The 23204-nt window shown below is 39.0% G+C and overlaps 1 protein-coding gene and 1 pseudogene across 4 annotated transcripts in view; both read right to left on the bottom strand.

Annotated features, from left to right (window-relative positions):
- The window catches only part of ENOX1 (ecto-NOX disulfide-thiol exchanger 1), a 341922-nt gene that overhangs the window by 18201 nt on the left and 300517 nt on the right, over positions 1 to 23204 (bottom strand). For all 4 annotated transcript variants that reach the window (XM_072617159.1, XM_072617157.1, XM_072617156.1 and 1 more), the window contains one exon: positions 10487 to 10589. In XM_072617159.1, the coding sequence (XP_072473260.1) occupies positions 10487 to 10589 (103 nt within the window). The remainder of the gene's footprint in view (positions 1 to 10486; positions 10590 to 23204) is intronic.
- On the bottom strand, positions 14797 to 17449 carry LOC140510866 (ATP-dependent RNA helicase SUPV3L1, mitochondrial pseudogene; annotated as a pseudogene).

The raw sequence follows: 23204 nt of genomic DNA on the forward strand, positions 1-23204 counted from the left end.
TTCCCCAAGTCACACAAAAACCTTATTTTTTTCTAAAGAGCTTTTCTAAAGATCTAATCTTCTAGATTAGATGGTCTATCAGGTCCCTCCCTTCCAGCTATGAAATTGTTGTTTGAAAAGAGTCCTATGTCCATTTAATAAAAAAGAGAAAAATACTACCCCTCCAAACTAAGCAAACTCTGCTACATTGACAAGATGCAATAAAAAAATGATGAGTGTGGGTACCATATCATTATGTGGAAATGTCTGGATGAAATGTCATTAAATGAAGAAAAAATAAGATGAAATAAGTAGAATGAATGCCTTGGAGGCAGGAACTGTTTACATATGTGTGTGTGTGTGTGCGTGTATATATATATGTATACACACACACATATATATGTATATGTACGTATTTATGGTCAGCACCCAGCATAATACTTTATAGTGCCTGGCACAGTAAATCCTTAATAAATGCTTGTTGATTGACTGGTTTGTAAATAGTGAGTTCTTAATTCATGCTTGTTGGATTGGCAGAGTTACACGTAATAAAACACACATGTATATTCCATTAATGATCAACGAATCAACAAGCATTTTAAAGTGAGTTTAATGTATCAAGTACTGTGCTAGGGGCCAGGGATACATAGAAAAAGGAGACCTTGCCATTAAGGAGCGAAAAAGGAATTACAAAAGGAAACCAGAGGAAAAGATGTCATTTGAGAAATGTATGAGCTGAAAAGATGGGCAAGTCAAACAGAAAGAACAAGGGATACATAATAGACAGCCTATGTGCTCCATGGGTATCCTTATAACGTCAAGGTAAAAACACAAGAACAGGAAGGAAGGTCCCCAGGACATTGGGTAGACTCCCTGGGCAAACTTGTGGGAGTTTCATAGGATGAACAGGCATGGATCGATTGTAATCTGCTTCTCTGCAGGGTATACCTACATCATGAATCAATCTGGAAGAGAATATAGAGTGATAGGATTAGTTTATGGTTTAATGCTGATTAGATTATTTAATTTCCAGTAGAGTTGCTTAAATACCTTAAAAAAGTAACTGATATGATACTCCTTTTTACAATGCCTCCTTTTTACAACCCTTCTTAGCATGCTTCCTCAAATGTCACCCTAAAAAGCAGCTTCCTACCCCAAACTCTACTACCTTCTTTAGTTCCACTTAATAATTCCTTCCTTCCTTCCTTCCTTCCTTCCTTCCTTCCTTCCTTCCTTCCTTCCTTCCTTCCTTCCTTCCTTCCTTCCTTCCTTCCTCCCTCCTTCCCTCCTTCCTTCCTTCCTCCCTTCCTTCCATTCTTCTTTCTTCCTTCCCATATTACCTGCTACTTATATCAGTGAATTTTCTTGTTCCATCCTTTATTAAGCTACCTTACCAACTGGGCACCCTTCACTTTAACCTTTGCCATCTGGGCAGGGGATGGGGAGCAAGCAGGACAGGTGGAGAACAGTGGGGTATGGGAGGAGTCAGGGCAAAAAGAGCTCAGACAAATAGTCAAAGAGGGTTTTGAGAAGCTGGCAGATAGCAGAATGGATGATAGTTAAACAAGATGGTCTGACAGTAAGGAATTAGTGTACATTTATCAGCTCAGACACAGAGGAAGGATGGATTTATGAACACTGAAAGCTCTATGGACATCACTGATTCCACCTATGTGCAAGTTTAAAATTATGACTAGCAATGGTAGGCACGGTCCTGGTTATTAGGAAAACAGGATGATAGCAAGCCACTGAACTCCCTGGGCTTCCGGTCCTTTTCCTGTAAGATGCAGGGTGTGGGACAAGATGTTTGGTGAATCCCTTCCACATCTAAAGTTCTGTGATTTTATATCTCTTAGTTTATATAACAAACAGGAGATAATAAAGTGATAAGGAACCAGCTGTCTAGTGGGACCAGAGCTTCCCAGAGCTATTAACCTAAACTGGGTTCCAGCCAGATATCTATCAGCATAAGTTCTGCTTCATTCTCTGTTTTAACAATGTCCAGAAGTATCTGGCCTCATAGAACTCTAAGGATCTGGGTTGGAATCAAAAGTATTGAGCCATTACATCCCACACACCTCAATACCTGCCAAATCCAGCATGTGGCCTATGCTGCGAAACGAACAGACGTTCAAAAACTCAAGAGTTTTTGGCATTGTACTACTCTGTGCTATGTCAGACTGACCTAACGAGGGTGTGAATGTAGAACTGTCGAACATAAAAATCTACTCCAAAATGACCTGTTGAAATCTCATCCTTTTGTATGTCAAGCCATCCTTACAAGTGGTGAGTGTAAAAGAAGACCACAGCATTGAGATATATCCCAGCACTTCCAAAACCAGAATGAATCTTGTGGGCTGGGCTTCCCCTACTGAGTATTTATTTCACATATAAATGCTTAAAGGATGCTCAATGTCATTGCTGTGCATGCTTCTTTTCTAGCAATGTAGAACTCAGTCCTTCTAAGTCTTGGAGGATGGTCTTGGGGAGCTGAATGATGTAGCCCAAAAGAATAATTACCAGATGCCAACATGGACAAGAAGCTCTTTGGACTTGGCTAGGCTGATGCTTGGACCACAGATCAATGACAGTCCATTACCAAGCCCAAACACAGTCTTACCAGCTTGATGGGAACTACATAGCTCTTGTATTCAAGTAGCATAATCTTTAAGAAGCCAAAGTCATCTCTATGACACAATGAAGTATTAGAATATAACTCCTTCCATTTTCATTAGAGAGGCAATGAATATTCTCCTCTATAAAATTATGGGGTAGGACTACATGTTCTCTTAGATCCCTTCCAACTCTTATGGTCCTGGGGCTGCTCCCACATTCACTGCAGATAACAGAAGGGTGAGAGTAATTGAAATAGGTAAAGGCTTCTTGATTTCTGATTTGACAGCAGAGGAAAATAACTGAGTGACCTTGGCCTCATCAGTTTTATGTATAGGATACATAGTGGCTAGGCACCTACATAGTCAAAGCAAAGGACTTTTTTTCCATGAACTGGTCATAAGTAAATCTGGCAAGTCTGATTTTCTGCTTAGGCAAACTTGTTTTTATAAGGATGAACAATTTTGAGGATTTTCAAGTAATAAATAATAATGGTAGCTAGGTTCTAAAGTGGTCTAGAGACAGGAAAACCTGAGTTCAAATCTGACCTCAGACACTTACTAGTTGTATGACCCTGGGCAAGTCACCTAACTCTGTCTGTTTCCTCATCTGTAAAATGAACTGGGGAAGCTAATTACAAACCACTCCAGTATCTTTCTCAAGAAAACCCCAAATGGAGTAGCAAAGAGTAGGACATGCTGAAAAATGGTAGATGACAAAAAATAATACCACCATTACACATAATATTGAATGTATATTAGAGCTATAAGATTGTATAAAGGACTTTACATGTTATCTGTAACAACAACCTCTCAACAACCCTTGAAGGTAGCTGTCATTGTTATTTTCATTTTTATAAATGAGGTCATTGAAGCAGACAGAGGTTAATGGATGGCAGAAGCATTTCCTAAATACCTACTACAAGTCAGGAACTATGCTAAGTGCTCTGCAGATATCATTTCATCTGCCTCACCAACAATCCTATGAGGTTGGTGCTATTATTATCCCAATTGTATAGTTGAGTGAACTGAGTCAATCAGAGGTGAAGTGATCTACCTAGGGTCATGCCCCTAATAAGTGTAAGAGGCAGGATTTGAACTGAAGTCTTCCTAATTTTATGCTACTCACTCTATCTACTATCAGGCTACCAAGAATTTAGAGCATCCTATTGTTTGGGAAATTGTCTTTTCAGTCCTGTGGCACTCACATGGATGTAGGACAGGTAAGTCATGGGGCATGCCTCCCTACCCTTCCACAGCTATAGTATCAAGTCTTATACTATGCACATCCTTGGTAGCTACTACTATGGCACATTCTGATGTCCTCAAGTGACTGCCAAATCACAGGACTGAACTGCCAGGAGCACCGATGGTGGTGCTGCTCCATTCTGAGCTAGGCACTGCACTGGGCACATAAAGAGATAAAGAAAAACATGGAACAGTCCCTGTGTGCAAAGTGACCATATTCCACTGGTTCTATCTGTTGGTTTATCTATAAAATCCTCTTATATCTACCTCCACCCTGAGCTATTTTTATGCTTTCCTGTAGAATCAGCCGGGACTAAAGCAGGTCCAGGGTCATGACTATGGCTGCCTGGAGATTCCAATGACTCTAATGGTGTTTTTGGCTGACTTATTAATCATTCCAACTACTTGGGGGATCATTAGATTAGGAATCACCCTAACTCCATTTGGGTTTCTCACCTCTCCAGATAGTAACAGCTAGGACCCTGGCATATACAGGAGGGTCTGCTGTACAGGTTTTTTGATCTGCTTTTCTAAAAGGAAAGCAATTTTTGAGGGGTCAATAATCTACTTTAATCAAGCATATATATCATTCACTTAGTCCAAGGGAAAAAGGCAGCACCCTAAACTTCAGAGAAAATACAAACAGAGAAATAAAGACCAACAGACAGGGCTTCCAACTGTCTGACCATAAGCAATACATACATCACAGATCAACAGACAGACCAAACTGTCTGACCATTACATATATACATACATACATACATAGGTACTACAGAGAGCCCCAACATCTGGGTTTTCAGTGGGGGGGTGGGGGACGGAACTCTGTAGCAGCTGCCCAGAGTCTCCTCTGGCCAAACAAACACTTCCAATGAGTAAGCCCAAAAGTAAAATCTCACCTCAGAGTATTTATATACTTTTCAGAACCAGAGGGTATTACAACCCTTGAGAACCAGTGCCTCATTAGAAATTAACAAAAAGTATGGGCCTTCCAACAAAACAAACCTCCCTTAATCAAGCTTCCCTTAATGGGCAGGCCCATTAATGAGTGGGGAAGATCTTTAACTCTCATTAACATAATTAACATTACACAGATCCATAGCAGTTCTGGATACAAGTCAATGTCCTCCTCCATCCCAAGCACTATTTTGGCTTTGGAAGCTCCAAGGATTTGGGGTCCAAGTTACAAAACACATATATCAGTAGGACTGGGATGGGGCAGGGGAACACTGTTCAGTGTACTTGGACACGTTACAAAGAAAAAAGCAGAGTATAGCAGTATTCTCTCATGGAGTCATTTTGTTACTGTGGTTAGCTATTTGGGGTGGTCCTTTGCCTAACGGATTCTGCTGTCTATCTTCCTGCTAACACGGATTTCAGTTCAGAGGGATCTGAGTTGCTCAGCAAGCCTAAGTCATAGGCACAGTTTTGTTTTGTTTTTTTCTGACTAAAGATAATTCATTTGCAATTGGTAGGATAGGGGCCAAAAGAGGAAAAGCTAAATCACTGACCATTCCAGGTTTCACTTTAATCAGCTTCCCAGTAAACATTTTATTAAAGTGATACTGACTCAATCTGAACTTTGCTTCCTAGCCCTTGCCCCATTTTTTTTCTAGTAAGAAGCTAACAAAGTGGGGCTGTGATGACTGAAAGGACTGACAGTGGGAAGCAAAGGTCCTGAAAAAGCAAGAGCTGACTCTAATTTAATGTTTGAGGAGGGTTGTTCAACGACTGTTATTACTCTATTCCAACACCTAACTTGATTTGATTACTTACGAAAAATTCATGTGGCCCTACAGACTGTGCCCAAACTGGTGATAAGCATTTATTAAGCACCTCCTATATGCCAGGTAGGCAGCTAGAGCACTGGGCCTAGAGTCGGTAAGACCTGAGTTCAAAAAAGACCTCAGACACTTACTAGTTGTGTGACCCTGGGTAAGTCATTTAACCTCTGTTTGCCTTAGTTTCCTCACTTGTAAAATGAGCTGAGAAGAAAATGGCAAAACGCTCCCATGTCTTTGCCAAGAAAACACCATGGACAGTTGTTCCAGGGGATTAAGAAGAGTCAGACATGATTGAATGACTGAACAACATATGCTAGGTACTGGAGATGGGAAAAGACAAAGATGGAAAGTCCTTACAGGAGGTAACATTGTCCTGAGGGGGAAAAATATGTACACAAATAGATAAATACAAAGCAAACTGAAATACATCCAAATGGAGCTGTGATGTTGTTGATGTGGACATTCCTTCCAAAGATGCAGATCACATCCCATCATACCTGCTCACCTTGTGGGATTCTTGCCTATCCCCTCCCATGGGTTTATCAAGGGAAGTGAGAGAGGAACCTTTCTTGCTTTGTCCTAAAAGTACAGTGATCCCAAAGAGCACACAGAGTATCCATTTGCTCTTGAGACATGACTAGCCCACCATTTTTTCAACCATACATTTGACATATAATTAATTTTGGGTAGAGATGTGAACGCATACTGGTTAATTACTTCATGGTTGTTGTCCTTTGTCTTGGAGGAGGACCAAAATGACATCATCATGATAAAGTGAAATTTCAGTGTGTCTAACTATGGCTGATTAGACCAATAGGAGCTCGGAATGCTCTACCACAGGTTGGGCACAGATAGTCCTTGTGAATATTTGGGGTGGATATCCCAAACTTGCACATCCTGCATTTACTTTGTGCTGTCTCAATTCTGCTTTGCTCAAAGAGCACCACACCCTTTCTGATGTGGGCACACCATGCTGAGTGGTCCTTTGCTAGGGTCTACCATGTTGCACAGTCAAATCCAAAGTTCTTGAGAAAGAATTACTTCATAGGCTAGAGCTGAATGCTGATAACATGATATGTGGATAAAAGCAAAGGATAGAAGGGAGTAGGCTATGTCTTCCTTAATCTTAGCCTATTTCATATCTTCAGTTACTAAAAGTCATAGAAGACACAGTGTGGTTCAGAAGGTCAATTTTCTGTGATGACACCACCTTTGGTGAACAGCTTTGGAAATACTTTACAAATGGTAAATCTCTTGCTCCCCAGTTGCTAGTGCTACCCCTTCTGCAATTATTTCCTATTTACTTTGTGTGTGTTCTGTATTTTCTTATACGTGTACACGTTGTTTCCTCCTGGTAGGATGTAAGGTCCTTGAAGGCAGGATTATTTTATTTTTTTCTCTGCAAATGTATACAGTCGGCACTTAGTAAGAGAGAGTTTTAAGGTCCCATGTAATATAAATAATGTCGTAAATAACAATACTGATAATGGAATCAGTCAACTATCCTTCCAGTGAGAGCGCTGAAAAAATGAAATATGAAAGGAAGGAGAAAACTCAGAAAAGACCAAAGTGCTCTCTTGACCTCAGAGTGATCTATACTGCACACAGGTATTCAGAGTGGTCCATACTGTACACAAGTATACAGAATAAAGTACTTTGGTATAGGTCCCTAAAGCCCTGATGGGGGAAACTGCCCCTTTGTCCTACTGAACAGAGAAAAACATTTGTCAAAACTTGACATGTTTTCCAGTATAAGAATAAGCCAGTTATCAACAACATGTGGGTTCACTTTGGAGTTCCTAGAACTGAGAGAAGATCAGCATGTCTTCTAAGGCTTGTGCCTGGCATGTTATTACAGCTGTATATCACTGGAGAGAAAAATAATTGGTTTTCCTTGGAGTATCTCTAAGCTGATGTCATATTCAATAACCCTGTAGTTGAAAAATCTATATATGATGGATGAAGTTTGGACTATCTTTTAAATTTAATTCCTTCTGAGCCAGCTTCTTAAAGGCCCGGTGTACCTGTCATTTTGAGGTGTGAGCATGCGGTGCCTTGAAAATGCAACTAGGAGCTACTTTTGCCAGATAACCAAATATGGAAAAGCCATTTGTTTAACAAGAGCAGTGATCTCATGGCTCACTCTTAACTGTGCAACTGAGGAGCCAATCAAAACTTGGAACCCTGGGCTACAATCACTGCCAAGACTGGGCTCAGATCAATACTATGGATCACAGAGGAAGGATGGGCTCTCCTTCTCTTTCTCCCAACTGAGACTTCTGTGCCTTTTAAACTCCATTCATCCTAATAGAAATATAGGAATTTAAAGCCCCAAGCTCAGATTTCATAGACATTATTCACACGTCCCTAATGAAAAAAATTAATAATTTTATAGAGGTTATCTCTTCTTTTGGAGTCAATGTCCTAACGGACACAAGATATTCAGGAACCTGGCTTTTAATATGACCGATCTAGACAGGAAATTAAAATTGATGGCTGTTTGTTGTCATATGCAATAGTGAGGTGAAAGGCGATTGTTTCCCCTGCCCTCCCTCTCTCAAATAACCAGCTTATTTTTATCACTCAGCCTAGATGCAGGTCTGGGTTTGGAGTCAGAGAAGTCCAGTAGGTCTGGCCCAGGACCAAGTCATTTTGGGGTCTAAACCTACTCTTACCAAGATCTCAAGGTTAATATTACTTATACTCTTAATTATACCTTGGGAAGGTCTCATTTGATTGAAGAGTAAAACTTAGGCTGGGATTAGGAAGTTATTTAGGGGCAATATATAATGAGAGACACTTTTAAATGCTGCCATTTTCTAAATGTACATATTTTAAGAGAGGTAGGATAGTATAAAGGATAGAGAGCTGGTCTTAGGGCCAAGAAAGACTTTGGTTCTGACACATGTGTGACCTTGGGTAAGTGACTTAATCTTTCAGGACTCTAGGCAACTCTCTAAGACCCTAGGCTGCAGAGAAGGGTGCTGATCTGCATTGGTAGAGAGTGTTTCCTCACCTGGAAGTTCCCCATGGTGATAACATCACAGAAGTAGTCCATATCCCTTATATATTCGAACGCCAGAAAATTCTGTTCACTGTGAAATATTGACTTCTTTTGTGATAAGTCAAATCACGTGTATTATAGTGAAAGGAGATAGATAGTATGACACCTTTATGGGCTGATGACAGGAAGAAAAACAGGTGTACCAAGAATTCTCTTTGTTGAATGAATACAGTCTAGTTTTAAAAATAGGGCCACAGAAAGTCAACTCTGGTGAATGACAACGTGGTAAATCGCTTGATCCCCAGTTGCTTGTGCTCTCCCTTCAGAAATCATTTCCTATTTATTTTGCGTGTGAATGTAAAACTCCTTGAGGACAGAAACTATTTAATTTTTGTCTCTGCACTCCCAATGTACACAGTAGGTACTTAATAATTGTTGAGAGAATAAATAAATACTCTTTCTACAGGTCCAACTTTCCTTGATGTCTTCAGGGAATGTAGGGAGGCAACTTTTAAAACTTTGCAGACTGTCCACACATGCTCTATCCAGATTCTAGTCAGGAGAATTCTTAAAAAGTCATGAATCCTAGGGAGTCTTTGGGGCTCATCCAGGATTTTGGGATCTGTGGTTTGGACATGACTCATGGAGGGGGTTGTAGATTTGAAAGATTTGTTTTGCAGAAGTTAATGCTATCAAGGCAAGCATGCGTGCTCCAAATTAGAATACTGGGTTCAAATACTGACTCCCTCCTTTCCTCAGTGTATGGCTTTGGACAAATAACCTTTCCTCATCTGGAAAATGGAGATGTTAATATGTCTGGTCCCCACCAGTGGGGTTGTTGGGAAACTCAAATGACTTAATGTATTGTGAAACACTTAGTAAAGCTTAAAAAATAATATAAATGCCAGTGATTGTTATTTATGAACCTATTGGGCAAATTAGTTTAGCCTTGCAGATTTCATTTCTTTATTAGATTACCAAGTAATGTTCAGAGAGAGCGAAGCAAAAGCCTCATTATTCTGGAATCCCCTAACCTGACATTTATAATCATTTGGAACGAGCTGAAGTTTACTTTGGCAATTTTGCGAAGAAAACTTTTCTTACTGAAAACAAGATTGGGTTGGTTCCAAGCAGGTGTGTCCTGTAGCCAGCTCCTACCGGGCTTACAAGGGCTGACTGGTCAGTTTTTCAATGTGAGCACTGCCATCTTGGAAATCATCAAACACTACAAATCAGGGCTTGGTTTATTGTTTTGTTGATTGTGTAGGTTTAAGAAAAAATGAAGAAAATATTACTAATGCAGATTAAAAAGTGTACCATGAGTTTTTGGGAAGCTAGTTTGTTTGTTAAACATTGAACACAATCCTGGTAGTCATTATCTTCCATTACTATTTTAAAAATTAATATGCTAATTATAAATTTTTATTAAACCTGGGTTCAAAGGTCTTCTTTGTTGTCATTTCTTTGCTATGTGTATTTGAAAGTATTAAAGCTACATTTCTTTTAGAATGGACTAAAGGTCAGACTTTACTTCCCCTAAAAAGGAGTAAACTGAGGGGTAGCACCCTAGTCCTGAACCTGTTGTGAAATATATTCCACTAACTAGCTGCTTGACCTTGGGCAAATCATTTAACCTTTATGTACTTTTATTTCTTTGTTTGTATTGTAAAGGGATTGAGGGGTGGGGTGGTCTAGAGGATATCTAAGATGCCTTCTGGCTCCAACACTCCATGATTCTAGCCCCAGATGTGGATTTCCCTGACTGTGTGTCAGGCTTGTGTGGGAGGAAATTTAAAGGCACATCTTCATCTGCACTTTGACCTGTATTCTTAAAAGGAGTGAGGAAGATAGAAATGCCTTACCAATAAGTAGTGCCTCCTTCTCCGACTTCAAGCCTTGAGTACGTTTCTCAGTATTATTCTCTCGGTCTTGGTTGACCAACGCCACAGTCAGCACATTGATTTCCTTTTAAAGGCAAAAACAAAATATATGTTCATGTGAATTTCTTACATTTTGAACAAAACTTGCTTGTTCTTTTAAGTGCTATAAAAGAGGCTTTTCATTTGCTTTTATTTAAAGCTGAAGACCGACTATTCTAGAATAAATGATCTATTTCCTGAATAGCAGAGGAGTAGTTCTGAAACCCAGTCTCTGTCCTACAGCTCACACCTCACAGAATAACTCTCTGTCCAAGTACCAGATTTGTCACTACTTATTTCAAGCTTTGTTTATGTTCTGATTAAACAGAACAGAAACCATATTTAAATGGAGCTGGTGTTACTTTTAGTACCGTTGTTATTCTGAGTATGAATGGAAACTTTTCTAGCAAGCCATGTTTCAGACTGATTTATAATACTGTGCTAGTAAATTGGGAGAGGTAGAGAAAGTGTATGTGTGTGCGTGTGTGTGCGTGTGTGTGTGTGTGTGCGTGTGTGTGTGTGTGCGTGTGTGTGTATGGAAATTGGGACTGCTGGAAGACCAAGGTAATGGGAAGCTCTGATATAATTGTTGTTTTTGTGGTTGAAGTCAAGTGTGGAAAGATCCTTGGACACAACTGCAGAAGGTAGATAAAGACAAGGTTGGAAAATTCTTTTCTTCTGGAAACTAAAAATGAAAAATTTGTGCAACAAGCCAGTAACATATTAAAATATCAAGGCCAAACTATTCTAGTTCTTTCTAAAGGCACTTGCGATTTTTTTTTAAAGGAAAAGATTTAACTCATGCCCTCCCAAACCTATTCAATCTCACTACGAGTGCAGCAACTTGTGGACAAAGTGTAAATTAACTGAATTAGCTTTATGCTTAAACAAAGAACAATTCTACCTTTGTGGGGTAGTAGTAATAATAACAGAAGACATTTATTAAAGTTTGCAAAGCATTCCAAGTATATTATCTCATTTTATCCTAACAACAATCCAAGTGACTTCATGAGTTTCACTCAACAAGGCAGGATTTGAACTCAGATTTTCCTGATATCAAGTCTAGTACTTGAAGTACTATCTACTAGATAATAATGCTACCTAGTGCTATCCAATAGAAAGTATATAAAGTATATATTTTGAATATATATGTATATAATTAAGGGAAATAATACTTTAAAAGTATAGAAAGAGTGTGATTGAATCTTAGAGAGAAAGGTCATGGTTCAAATAAGCTAATCTTTAAAGTAAAACTGATTAATGAAAAACCGGGAGATTGGGAGTCCAGTGGAGAGATGGAAAAATCACTGGACTTTGAGGGGAACTACATGGAAGGGATAATTCAATGGAGGGTAGAAAAAGTAGAAGGGCAGTTGTTTCTGGGGTTGTAATCAATTAAAAGGTAGAGATTTAGGATATGGAAAGGAAACAAAAGTCTCCAGAGATATTGAATGATCAGTTGTGGGCAATCACAAGGATCAGTTATTTGTGAAACCTTTGGTAAATTTTAGAGAATGAACCAAGTATAAATCAGAAGTGAGAGTGAAGGAGGTTTAGAGCAGAAAGGATAGATAGTTTAGCACTGTGGCCTTCCCACAGGTTCCCCATACCTGGTTTAGCATATAGAAGAGGAGAACAGGTGACTTATGGGTATCAATACAGGGCTGAGACTGATGAAGGGAGGGTTTGTTGGGTGCTGAATAAATGTTTTGGGTGGGTTTAGACTTGTAAGTCAGATACCATTAAGGGATGGGATGGCTAAAGTACATTCTAGTCATGGGATGAATCCATAACTGGAAGGTACATCCTGGTAATCTAAACTGACAGTCACATGGTAAAGCACTTAAAAACAGAACAGATTCACAAGTGTATGTGGATCAGAACAGAACATTTTGTATAGAAGGAGCCCAGGGAAAGGACTCATTTCCTTTGGGATGAGGAAGCATATGGTTTTTCCTGATTATGCTATCTCAATTAGAGCTTGAGAAAGATTGTGAGTTCACTCCCTCTCCCTGAGCTAGTGGGGGTCAGGCAGCCTGCAGAGCTCCATCAATAACAGGCTTTCTAGAATGCTTAAGAACAGCTAATACCCAGGGGGAAACAGACCCAGATTTTTCTGCCTAGGAAGAGAACAGAAGGAAGGTAAAGCTGAGTGAGGACTAAGGCTCCCCCAGTGGTTTCATAACAGACAAAAGAGATTTGGGGAACGAGAGGACCCTATTAAACACAAGATTTTATTAATTAAGAGAAACACAAATAAACTCTAGGGCCAATCAGAGTTAATATTTTCAGGACTGGGAGATACATTTATATCATGAATAATAAATGATGATATCTGAATTACCATTTTGAGTTGAATAGGGAAGAGGTACACAAGAATGGGTAGGGCAGTGTCTTGGAGGTCACTGAGGAGTGCAGAATAACAGATTAAGGGAAATAAAAGAGACAGAGCCATCCATACTTGCAAGGAACAAGTAGGAAATGGCAAAGACCAACAATGAGTCCAACCAAATGGGTATATGTCACTGACTTCTGAGCCAGAATCAAAAATCAATCAATAAACATTTTTTAAGCACGTATTACATACCAGGCACTTTGCTAAGCACTGGAAACCAAAATGTCTGAGTATAGGGAAGGCCCAATGAATTTCATTGATTCACTTATGAATGATGGTTCTGAAAGTAAGGCATGAAACTTTATTGGCCACTTGAGAAAAAAAGAAACCAAGGTGGGGTGAGGAGAGGTGAAGAAAAATAAAAAGGAGATAGACCCATAACTTCTCAATCAATGGTCTGCAGTCTTCTTTTCTTTGGAAATAGCTCTTGAGACCGACAAGTATAGTTTATATTCTGGCCATTCATTTGCCATCAGGCTAACAACTTGTATATCTCTGAAGGAACTGGCAGACTTGGTATTTAGGTGCAGAGGACAAATCGTGGCTTTCTTTGTCATGCAGTATGTATTTTCAATTAAGTCTTGATTGAACCCTGAATTTGTAAGATGACTCAAAAAAGAGATGGAAGGAAAGACAAGGATTTGGGCTTAAAACCTCTATCATGGCAATATGGAATAACCCTCTTCCTACTCTAAGGACAAAAGTTTCAATCAAACATTTAAGAAGTGCCTACTACGTACCAGGTGCTGTGACATTGGAGATACATGGGAAAAAATGAAGCAATACCTGCCACTAAGAAACTTGTATTCTATTGGAAGAGACAATATCTATGAAACAGTTACTATATAAACACAGGATACTTTTTGAGGGAGAAAGCTGTCATACCTGGGAGAGTAGGAAAGGCTTCATGAAACTATGGGTTCTAAAAGTCAGAGGTGCGGAGGGAATGTGTTTCAGGCACAAGAGATGATCAATGCAAAGTTATGAAGTATGATTTGGTTGGATTACAGAGTATATGGATGGAACCATAGATAGAAAGATAGGTTTGAGGCAGATTATGAGAGGTTTTAAATGTCAAACAGGACAGTAAATATCTGTGGATGTCATGAAGAGTCATTAGAATTTTTTGAGCAAGGGAGAAACACAGTCAGACCTGCACTAAAAAAAAATCACTTTGGCAATTTAATGCAATTCCAGGAAAGACGCAACGGGGGACTCAATGAGGGTGGGGGATCATGTGAGCAGCAAGGAGATGGATGTGAATGATATTATGAAGGTAGAGATGACAAAATCTAGCAACCAACTGGATAGGTGGAATGAAGGAAAATGGCAAGATGGTGAAGCTGGAAAACTGAGTGACCAGAAGGATGATACTACCCATATCAGAAATAGGGAAATTTAGAAAACGAGTGGCATTGAGGGAAAAGATGATTTCAGTTTTGGACATGTTGAGTAGGAGATGTCTACAGAATATCCAATTTGAAACATCCTCTAGGCAAGTGGTAAAAAGTGGAGACAACATGTACAACGGTACATGCCTGATGTAGCTAAATGGCCATATGCTAGTATTTAACTTATTTTGCAATGAACCAAGAATGAGAATTCTTTTCTTAGCAGTGACCCTTCCATTTACAGATACAGGAATCAATAAGCACTCTAGCTAAGACCTCTCATTTTGATTATGTTCTTTTAGCATCTAATAGTCTCTGCTTTGGCTCTCAAGCAATTAATTGATGATTGATTGCATGTGCCTAAGCGGCAGACATCATGTTATATCAGTTTATTTATTTCATTTAAAAATAAAAAATATTCATACAGATGTTTTGATTTTATAACTAAAAATCTAATCAGAGTTAGGATTATTTTTTCTTCTTCCTTCTCCTCTCTGAGTGGTTCCCATTCTCTGCTCTGATCCTCTTCTTCTTTGTTAGCTGCTTTATTCCTTCTTTTCTTAGCTGCTTCAGCATGTGTGGAATTGCCCTTGTAGCACCAGCTTCAAGGCCAGAGACTTTGAAGCTAGATTCTCCACCATGGCAGCTTTAATAGTTTTGGCTCCTATCATTTTTTGGGAGACAGAGTTTGCAGCCCCTATAGCTAGCCCTGCTTCCTATCAGCAAACTGTCCAAGTTGAACATCCATTGGGATTCAGACATGTGAATCTCTGGCGATGTTGTTCACACCCTTCTGGTTGATATTGTTGAGTTCTTTCTGAAGGTCTTAGACAAAGTTACCATTAGGGAACAAATTGGTAGCTTAGCCACTGGTAGAGATTCTGAATATCATCTATGGCCTCCAGTTCCATGAGGTTCTTAATATTTTTCAGTGGGAGTAAGGGCCACCAGGCGTAATTGTTTAACCAGGCAAATGTCAGCAGCTTAACCCAAAAGTACTGCCTCCCAAACTCTAACAGGTAAGTGCAGATGAAGGGCTGCTTCTTGTGGATGGGGGTTCAGCTGAAGACATACCTCAACTGGAGGCTTAGTGGTATATACTAGATGAGGTCTTGATCCACGGGTGGAGCTGCCATATATAAGAGCTGACTACAATCTCCGAATTTTAATCTGTGGACTCCCAGAGTAAATGTCACTCTTGCTAAAACAGACCTTGCAGTCCCCAGACCAAAGGTGATTTAAACACTGAGGAGCATGATTCAACATGGTGATGGGGGAAAGTCTCTTATAGTTTCCAAGTTCCACTTCCTCTCCATGGTGTACATCAGCTCCATCACAATATCAATAGTAGCAACTTCTCCACACCAATGGATTTCTTCCATAAAGAGCCCCAGGAATGCTCTGATCCAGGCCCACCCTCTAGCTGAATCTTTAAATATCTGAATTTTATCAATCATGGGGTTGTAACACTTGTACAACAGTACAAGCAACATGGGCAGCTGGTTTTCCATCTGATCTGTGATCACTCCTTCCCCTACTACCAAGTCACCTAACACACCAGTAACATTATGCTCTTTGAATATCTCATAGGCCAATAGCTTTAAAGGGCTACCATAAACTCCAGGCTTTGTAGTTAGGTATCTCTGGATAGCAAGGTGAATTGTCCCATTGTTGTTAGGGCCAGCATGAAATACTATCTTCCCAAATTGATCTGGCTTCTGGGTACCAGCTGGGTGGAAATTCTAAGCTGCTGATTTTACAGGCAGCATCCTTATAAGCCAGCATAGGGAACATCAGCATTACGTGTCTTATGAAAAATGGAAAGAGATCATCCGCATGAGCATCCAGGCCAGAGTCAATGCCTCATTTCTGTATTTCTTTGCCCTTGTAAAATTTGTCTAAGACTTTTCTGACTTCACCTTTGTTGAGTGGCAGTGTGAGTTCAGGCCCCACATTACCCACTTAGCTGGCAGTCGGACAGAGAGTTATGTGTCTGGGTCTTAGAGCTGCCTGAGGACTAGGATGAGGAAGTCTAGGCCCTGAGAGTAGCCCTGTCCAGGGCCCAAGGCCCTGGCTTCAGCATTGGATAATAGGCACAGGGAAACAATATGGATACTCCACTGTATTAGTTTAATTACGATCGCATTTTAAAGTGTCTTGTGCATCATAGACTTTCACTGAATTGATTTAGCATGTTAACTTTGATTTGGTGGTATTGTGATTGTCTTTCATTCTCAAAGAGGACCATGACAACAGGATGATGACATGACTTGCAGTTGACTTTGATTAGAGTGAGGGAGGGCTGTGCAAGGTCACAAGCCTCACCTTCTCCTCCTGAGCCATTTGGATCCAGTGGCCTGGTATTCATCACGACGGCTGGAGATGGCCCGGGATGCAATGGGAAACCCTGGTCCTTTCCGGCTAAGGTCTTATCACATTCTCACTTTGAGAGAGGTACACCCATTCAATGAATAGACCTTTTTAAGTAGTTACTCAAGGGATGGCCCCTTTAATGGGGGGGGGAGATCAAACTGGGAGGGGAAGATCCTCAGGGTTCCTAGGTAAAAGAGAAACAATTACTATTTAGTAATTACTAAATAGTAATTGTTAGCTTTGATGTTATATGGTAAAGATTGAGAATAAATACAATTAAACATTAGAATGTGATTAAAGTGAAAAGCAGTTAAGTGAATAGAGTGGATAGAGTCATGAAAACTCATCTTCCTGAGTTCAAATCTGCTCTCAGGCATTTCCTAGCTGTGTGACTTTGGGCAAGTCACTTAACCCCGCTTGCCTCAGTTTTCTCATTGGTAAAATGAACTGGAGAAGGAAATGGCAAACCACTCCAGTATCTCTGCCAAGAAAATCCCAAATGCAGTCATGAGAAGTCAGACATGACCAAGCAACAACAATGTGAGGGGATGTTTACTAGGGAGCTTGGCACAGTAATTTTAGAGAACCACTTTTCCTAATCTATATTATCTTTACTCTCTAAATCACAGGGTTATTTTGACTACTTGGAAACTTGTTTGGAGAAAGATTCATTTGAATTCAGTTTGAATACAATGTAGTCTCATTAACATACTAAAATTAAGTCAGAGAATTACCATCATTAGCCATTGATAAAACTGCTACAAAATACTAACTGAACACCAGCAACTTTCTTCTCCTACTCACCTGTTTCTATTTATAACAGACCATAATCTAAATTATCTATTGGGTAATATTTATCATCTGAGCTCCATCACTGCTAATCAAGCTGAATTCAGAAACTGAAGATTTTGGAAGATTTTATAGAGCTGATAAATCAAACCCTGGCTGTTTTTAATGTAAACATCCCTTGCTTTAACTACTCAAGGAACATGAAATAATTAGTTTTGTTTTCCACAGCAGAACCATGATTTCAAGACAATGTGAACATTCAAAAGAATATATATAGTTCAATGATCTATTCCTTATATTAAGAAGATACTTCCTACTTCAACTGGGTTAACATCCTCTGACCCTGAAAGATGCAATGTGCAGTGAATTTCACAATGCACAATAAATGCATCGGAATGGATGCTTCGGATGTCTGAAAGAGACATGAATGAGGATGCGAAAAATAGGGTGAGAGAAGGAAATGCTAGGGGTGTATAAAGCATAAAGTAAGAAGAAAACATTAGGCTGAGGATCAAGAGCTTCCTCACAGTGGGATCTAGTGGACTGTGAAATAGTCTTCCAGAGGAAGTGGTGAGAATACCATTTTACTTCAGACCATAAAAAGCACATGAGACTAGGAAGTGCGCTACAGGTAACAATTCTGAATCAGTGCAGGAGAATGAACAAGATGACCTAATAAATCTTTTCTAACTCTAACTCTTAACTCCAATTTCTCTGGTATTTGAAAAGAGTCATTAAAGGACCAGAAAAAAAGGTTTTCACTATCGGGAAGCCAGATGCTACAGTCTTTTTAAGGCTTCTTAATGGGTTAGTTACTTGCAGCTGAATTTTCCCCTCTAAAAGTCCCTGTCAATTATTTGAAAAGATGACAAAAGATGATTCATCTCTTTTTACTATGGATGGATTTCCTTCAAGTGTTTACTGCACTGGCATTGTTTTAGGAAAAAGGCTGAGCCAGGGATCTCCTCTCTTCTTCATTTTTTTATTAAACACATTTTCACATTAGTCATGTTGCATAGAAGAATTAATATGAATGGGAGAAACCATGGGAAAAACCAAACCAAAACAAAACGTAACACAAGAGAAAAGAGTCTGCTTTATTCTGTTTTCCAGTTCCATAGTTATTTCTCTGGACATGGATGGCATTTTGCCTCGAGTCCTTTGGGAATGTTTTAGGTCCTTATGTTGCTGGGAAGGACTGTCTGTCAGAAAAAGTCCTTGCACACTGTGGCTGTTACTATGTATAATGTTCTCCTGGTTTTGTTCATTTCACTCAGCATCAGTTCATATAAGTCTTTCCAGGTTTTTTTGAAGTTTGTTCATCATTTCTTATAGCACCATAGTATTCCATTATATTCATATACCACAAACGTGTTCCCAACTAATAGGCATTCCTCAATTTCCAGTTCTTGGCCACCACAAAAAGAGCTGCTATAAATATTTTTGTACATGTGGGACCTTTTCCCATTTTTATGATCTCTTTGGGATACAGCCCTAGATGCAAAATTGCTAGGTCAGTTCTCCCACATCTCCAACATTTATCATCTTCCTGTTTTGTCATGCTAGCCAATCTGACAGGTGTGATATGGTACTTCAGATATGTCTGGATTTGCATTTCTCTAAGCAATAGTGATTTAGAGAATTTTTTCATATTACTAGAGATAGCTTTAATTTCTTCCTCTGAAAACTGCCTGTTCATATCCTTTGACCATTTATCAATTGGGGATCTCCCTTCTAAAAACAAACTTCATATGCACCTGCTATCTGTCTAGTTACCATTCTCCATTCCTTCATTTCAATGCCAAACTTCTCGAACTGACTTTAGTACCTATTCCCTTGACACTCATTCCCATTTTCATTTCCTAATATCTGATTTTTGCCTCCACAAATAAGAGAGATAATAAGAGAGGAATAGATATATTGAGAGCTCATCAATGTTAATAATTTCCAAGTGGTTTTCCCATCTACTGGAAGAACCTGGGTCAAGCTTGTCATAAAGGTTTGTTTGTCACCCCTAGGGGTTAGGAGGAAAATCTTTATGCAAAAAGACTACTTTGTGGGGTTGTGGAAAAGGGTAAATCTACAGTCTAGAGGGTCCAGAGGACTTAATATTTATTTGATAATTTTCCCCCTTTTTCCTTTGAAGGTAAAACACAAAAACCATCTCCTCTGATGAGATAAAAGATGAAGTATAGACAACTTAGAATTCTTGTCATCTTTCAACTGGGAATAATTTACCATTTAGGAATTTCTCCAGTGACAGGCAGGAAAGGTAATCTGGAAAGAATGGTAGTTCTTTACCTGTGCTGGATGAGGAGAAGTGTTGAAAGGTTAAGTGCAATCACCTATTTCAAAATGGAGGCTGAAAAGGTGAAGGGGCTCAAGGAATGCCCCAATATACTACAGGTTATCAAGAAAAATGAAGCATTTCTTAAGAAATGAAAGAGGAATTTCAATGCAAAAAAAAAATTAAAAATAGAAAAAAAAGGATATGAAGAAGTAGAGAGGAAGTCTGAAGTATAAAGTTGAAAAGTAGGAGAAAGTCACATAACAGGAAAAAACCCCTAACTTTAAGCTCTTTCTAAAGAGGAGGGAGCTGAAAGGTCTGAAGATGAGGCAGCTGCTTATCTTCCAGGGCATGATAAAGTGGCATCACAAGAATGAAGAAATGATACATCATTAGGGAAGGACTAGGAGAAGACAGGTAGGATTGGTTCTTGATTCCTTGCTCAGATGTCCTGAGGCAAGCATTTGTTAACTTGATAATAATAGAGGGGTCTATTGTCTTTTGGGGGCATTTAACCAGACATTCCCCCCAAAACTGTCAAAACAGATGACTATCACCCATTTCTGGTAATTCATCTGGGCATAAATGAGACTTCAAGGAAAAATCTAAAAAGCACTGCCAAAGTGTGAAGTCTTGGGCAAGAAATTAAGGCCCATAGGTGCATGGGTGTGTGTGCCCGCACTGAAAGCAAGGGGTAAAGAAGAAAAAAGTCAGATCAGGAAAGTAAACAGTTGGCTGAGAAGATGGTATCTGAGAATGGGATTTGGATTTCTGAACTCCAGCTTAAGATATCAGAAAAACAGACTCTTTAACAGCTGTGAAATCTACCTAATGAAGGGTGATAAGAATTTCTTTATTTGGTGTGCTCTAGAAGTCTAATGAAAAGAGTTTTAAATGAAATAGATGGAGGATGGAAAAAGCTGCCTGTTTTTCCACCATGCTACAGTACCCACTAAATGATATAATGTAGAGAGTAGCTATTATATAAAGAGGAGAATAGCAGTTGACATACTCAGGAGATCATAGGAAACTAAATGAAAGGAGAGAGACACAAAACTTATGGCCTAAAAGTTGTGGGCACAAAATGCATGTTTTATGCAATAAAAAAGAACTTGAAATCCTAACTCAAGGAGTTAAATTTGACTTTGAAGGTATCACTGAGATGTGGGGGCAGAGCTATGGACTGACTAAACCCTAGCTGGGTAGACTTCATTCAAACAAAGAAAACAGATGAAGGGGAGGAGCACGGCACAATTTATTTATTTATTTATTATTAGTTTTCAACATTCATTTCCACAAGATTTTGAGTTCCAAATTTTCTCCCCATCTCTCTCCTCCCCCCACACCAAGACACTGTGCATTGTAATGACTCTTTCCCCCAATCTGCCCTCCATTCTATCACACCCCTCCCTTCTCTTATCCCCATCTTCTCGCAGGAGCACTGTATATTGAGAAGAGTATCAGGAACAATGAAGAATATTCATTTGAATGAATATCAATGGAGGATGAAGCAAAAATGATTTTTGTCAAAATATATGTCACAGACCAAATGTGAACTGTAAAGAATGAAATTCTGAAGAAATGAAAATAATTCTGATGAAAATGGGAAAAAAAAAATGGGAGTCATCTATAGAGACCATTGTGGATACCAAAAAAAGGCAACTTTGATTTTAAAAATATTTTATACACACATGTATTTACACACATATGTGTGTATACACATATACAGAAGATGGAAGCAAGGGGCAGATAGGAAGTACACAAATACATGGGATAATATAATAAGAATGAATGTCATGAGTGTAAAAACTCAGAAGTGATGGTTGGTGATGCTATGGACAAAAAGAAGGCTTTTTCTTTAAAGTCACAATGAGGGGAAACAAAGGTAAAAAAAAAATAGAACCAGTGATGGGGGTGGGGTACAGGACAATGGTAACTGCCAATAGAGAGCGTCTCAGTTCTTTTTATTTTTTGGTTCCTGTTCCTCTGCCAAGGAGGATGACTTTTGGTTTGGAAATAAAAATAGAACAAAATGGTACATGGTGATTTGACATCTAATCTAAATAGAGAGTAAAGAGAGCACCTTGCTAAAAAGGATGAATTCAGGTCACCTGTCCCAGATGAATTTACAGCCTGTGGTACTGAAAGAAATGGTAGAAGTGAATTGGTAGGAGACAGCTAGCTGGCACAGTGGATACAGTTAGAGCACCCACAGGCCTGGAATCAGAATGACTTGAATTCAACTCTAATCTCATATCCTTTACAGGCTATGCGATCCTTGGTAAGTGCTTAACCTCTGTTTGCCTCAGTTTACCTCATCTGTAAAATGAGTATAAGCACAGCATCTACCTTAAAGGGTTGTTGTAAGGATCAAATGAGATATCTGTGAAGTGCCTGGAACATTTTTATTGTGTCTGACTCTCCATGACCCCGTTTGGGGTTTTCTTGGCAAAGATACTGGAGCAGTCTTGCCACTTCCTGCTCCAGCTTATTTTACAGATGAGGAAACTGAGACAAAGAGAGTCAAGTGACTTGTCCAGGGCCACACAGCTAGTAAGTATCTGAGGCTGGATCTGGATCTTCCTGACACCAGGCCCAGTGTTCTATCCGCTGTACCACCTATCTGCCTACCACACAGTAGGCTCTATGTGTGTTAACTATTATAATTATATGACTGCTAATTTTGTGTCAGTGACATCTGAAAGATTATGAAGAACTGAATAAAAACCATTACACTGGAGGAGAGTAAATGTCCAGATTATTTTTTAAATAATAAGAATATTATTTAAAGAAGCAACTAGAATATGAAAACTATAGGTGAGCAAGCTTGACTTCAATTCTGCCAAAATTCTAGAATGTCTTCCTAAGAGATGTAGAAATGAACTTCCAAAGGAGGTAAAAAAAACTTCCAAGACCAGATGGATTCACAAGTGAATTTCATGAAATATTCAAAAACTAATTAATTACAGCATTATATAAATTGGTTGCAAAAACGGCAAAAGAAGGGATCCTATCAAACTCCTTCTATAACAGATATTACCTTGATACCTAAATCAGGGAAAATCAAAACAGTAAAAACAGCTATAAACTAATATCCCCAATGAACACAGATGAAAACATTTTAAAGAAAATATTAGCCATTCCTCAATTAATAAATTGTCTAATGATATGAATAAGCAGCGCTCAAGGGAAGAAACCTAGGTTATTCATCGTCACCTGAAACGTCACATAGATTACAAACTATTGCAAGGTTAGATTTAGACTAAGAATACAAAGTTGGTTTAATAATAGGAAAATCATAAACTTAATTAACCACATTAACATAAAAACAAAAACAAACCATATGATTATAAAAACTTTTGACAAAATGCAATGTCTATTTCTAGTATTAGCATTAAAAAATACTATAAAACATGGGGAAAACTG

The sequence above is a fragment of the Notamacropus eugenii genome, chromosome 6 (genome assembly GCF_028372415.1).
Source record: "Notamacropus eugenii isolate mMacEug1 chromosome 6, mMacEug1.pri_v2, whole genome shotgun sequence".
Taxonomy (NCBI): Eukaryota; Metazoa; Chordata; class Mammalia; order Diprotodontia; family Macropodidae; genus Notamacropus; species Notamacropus eugenii.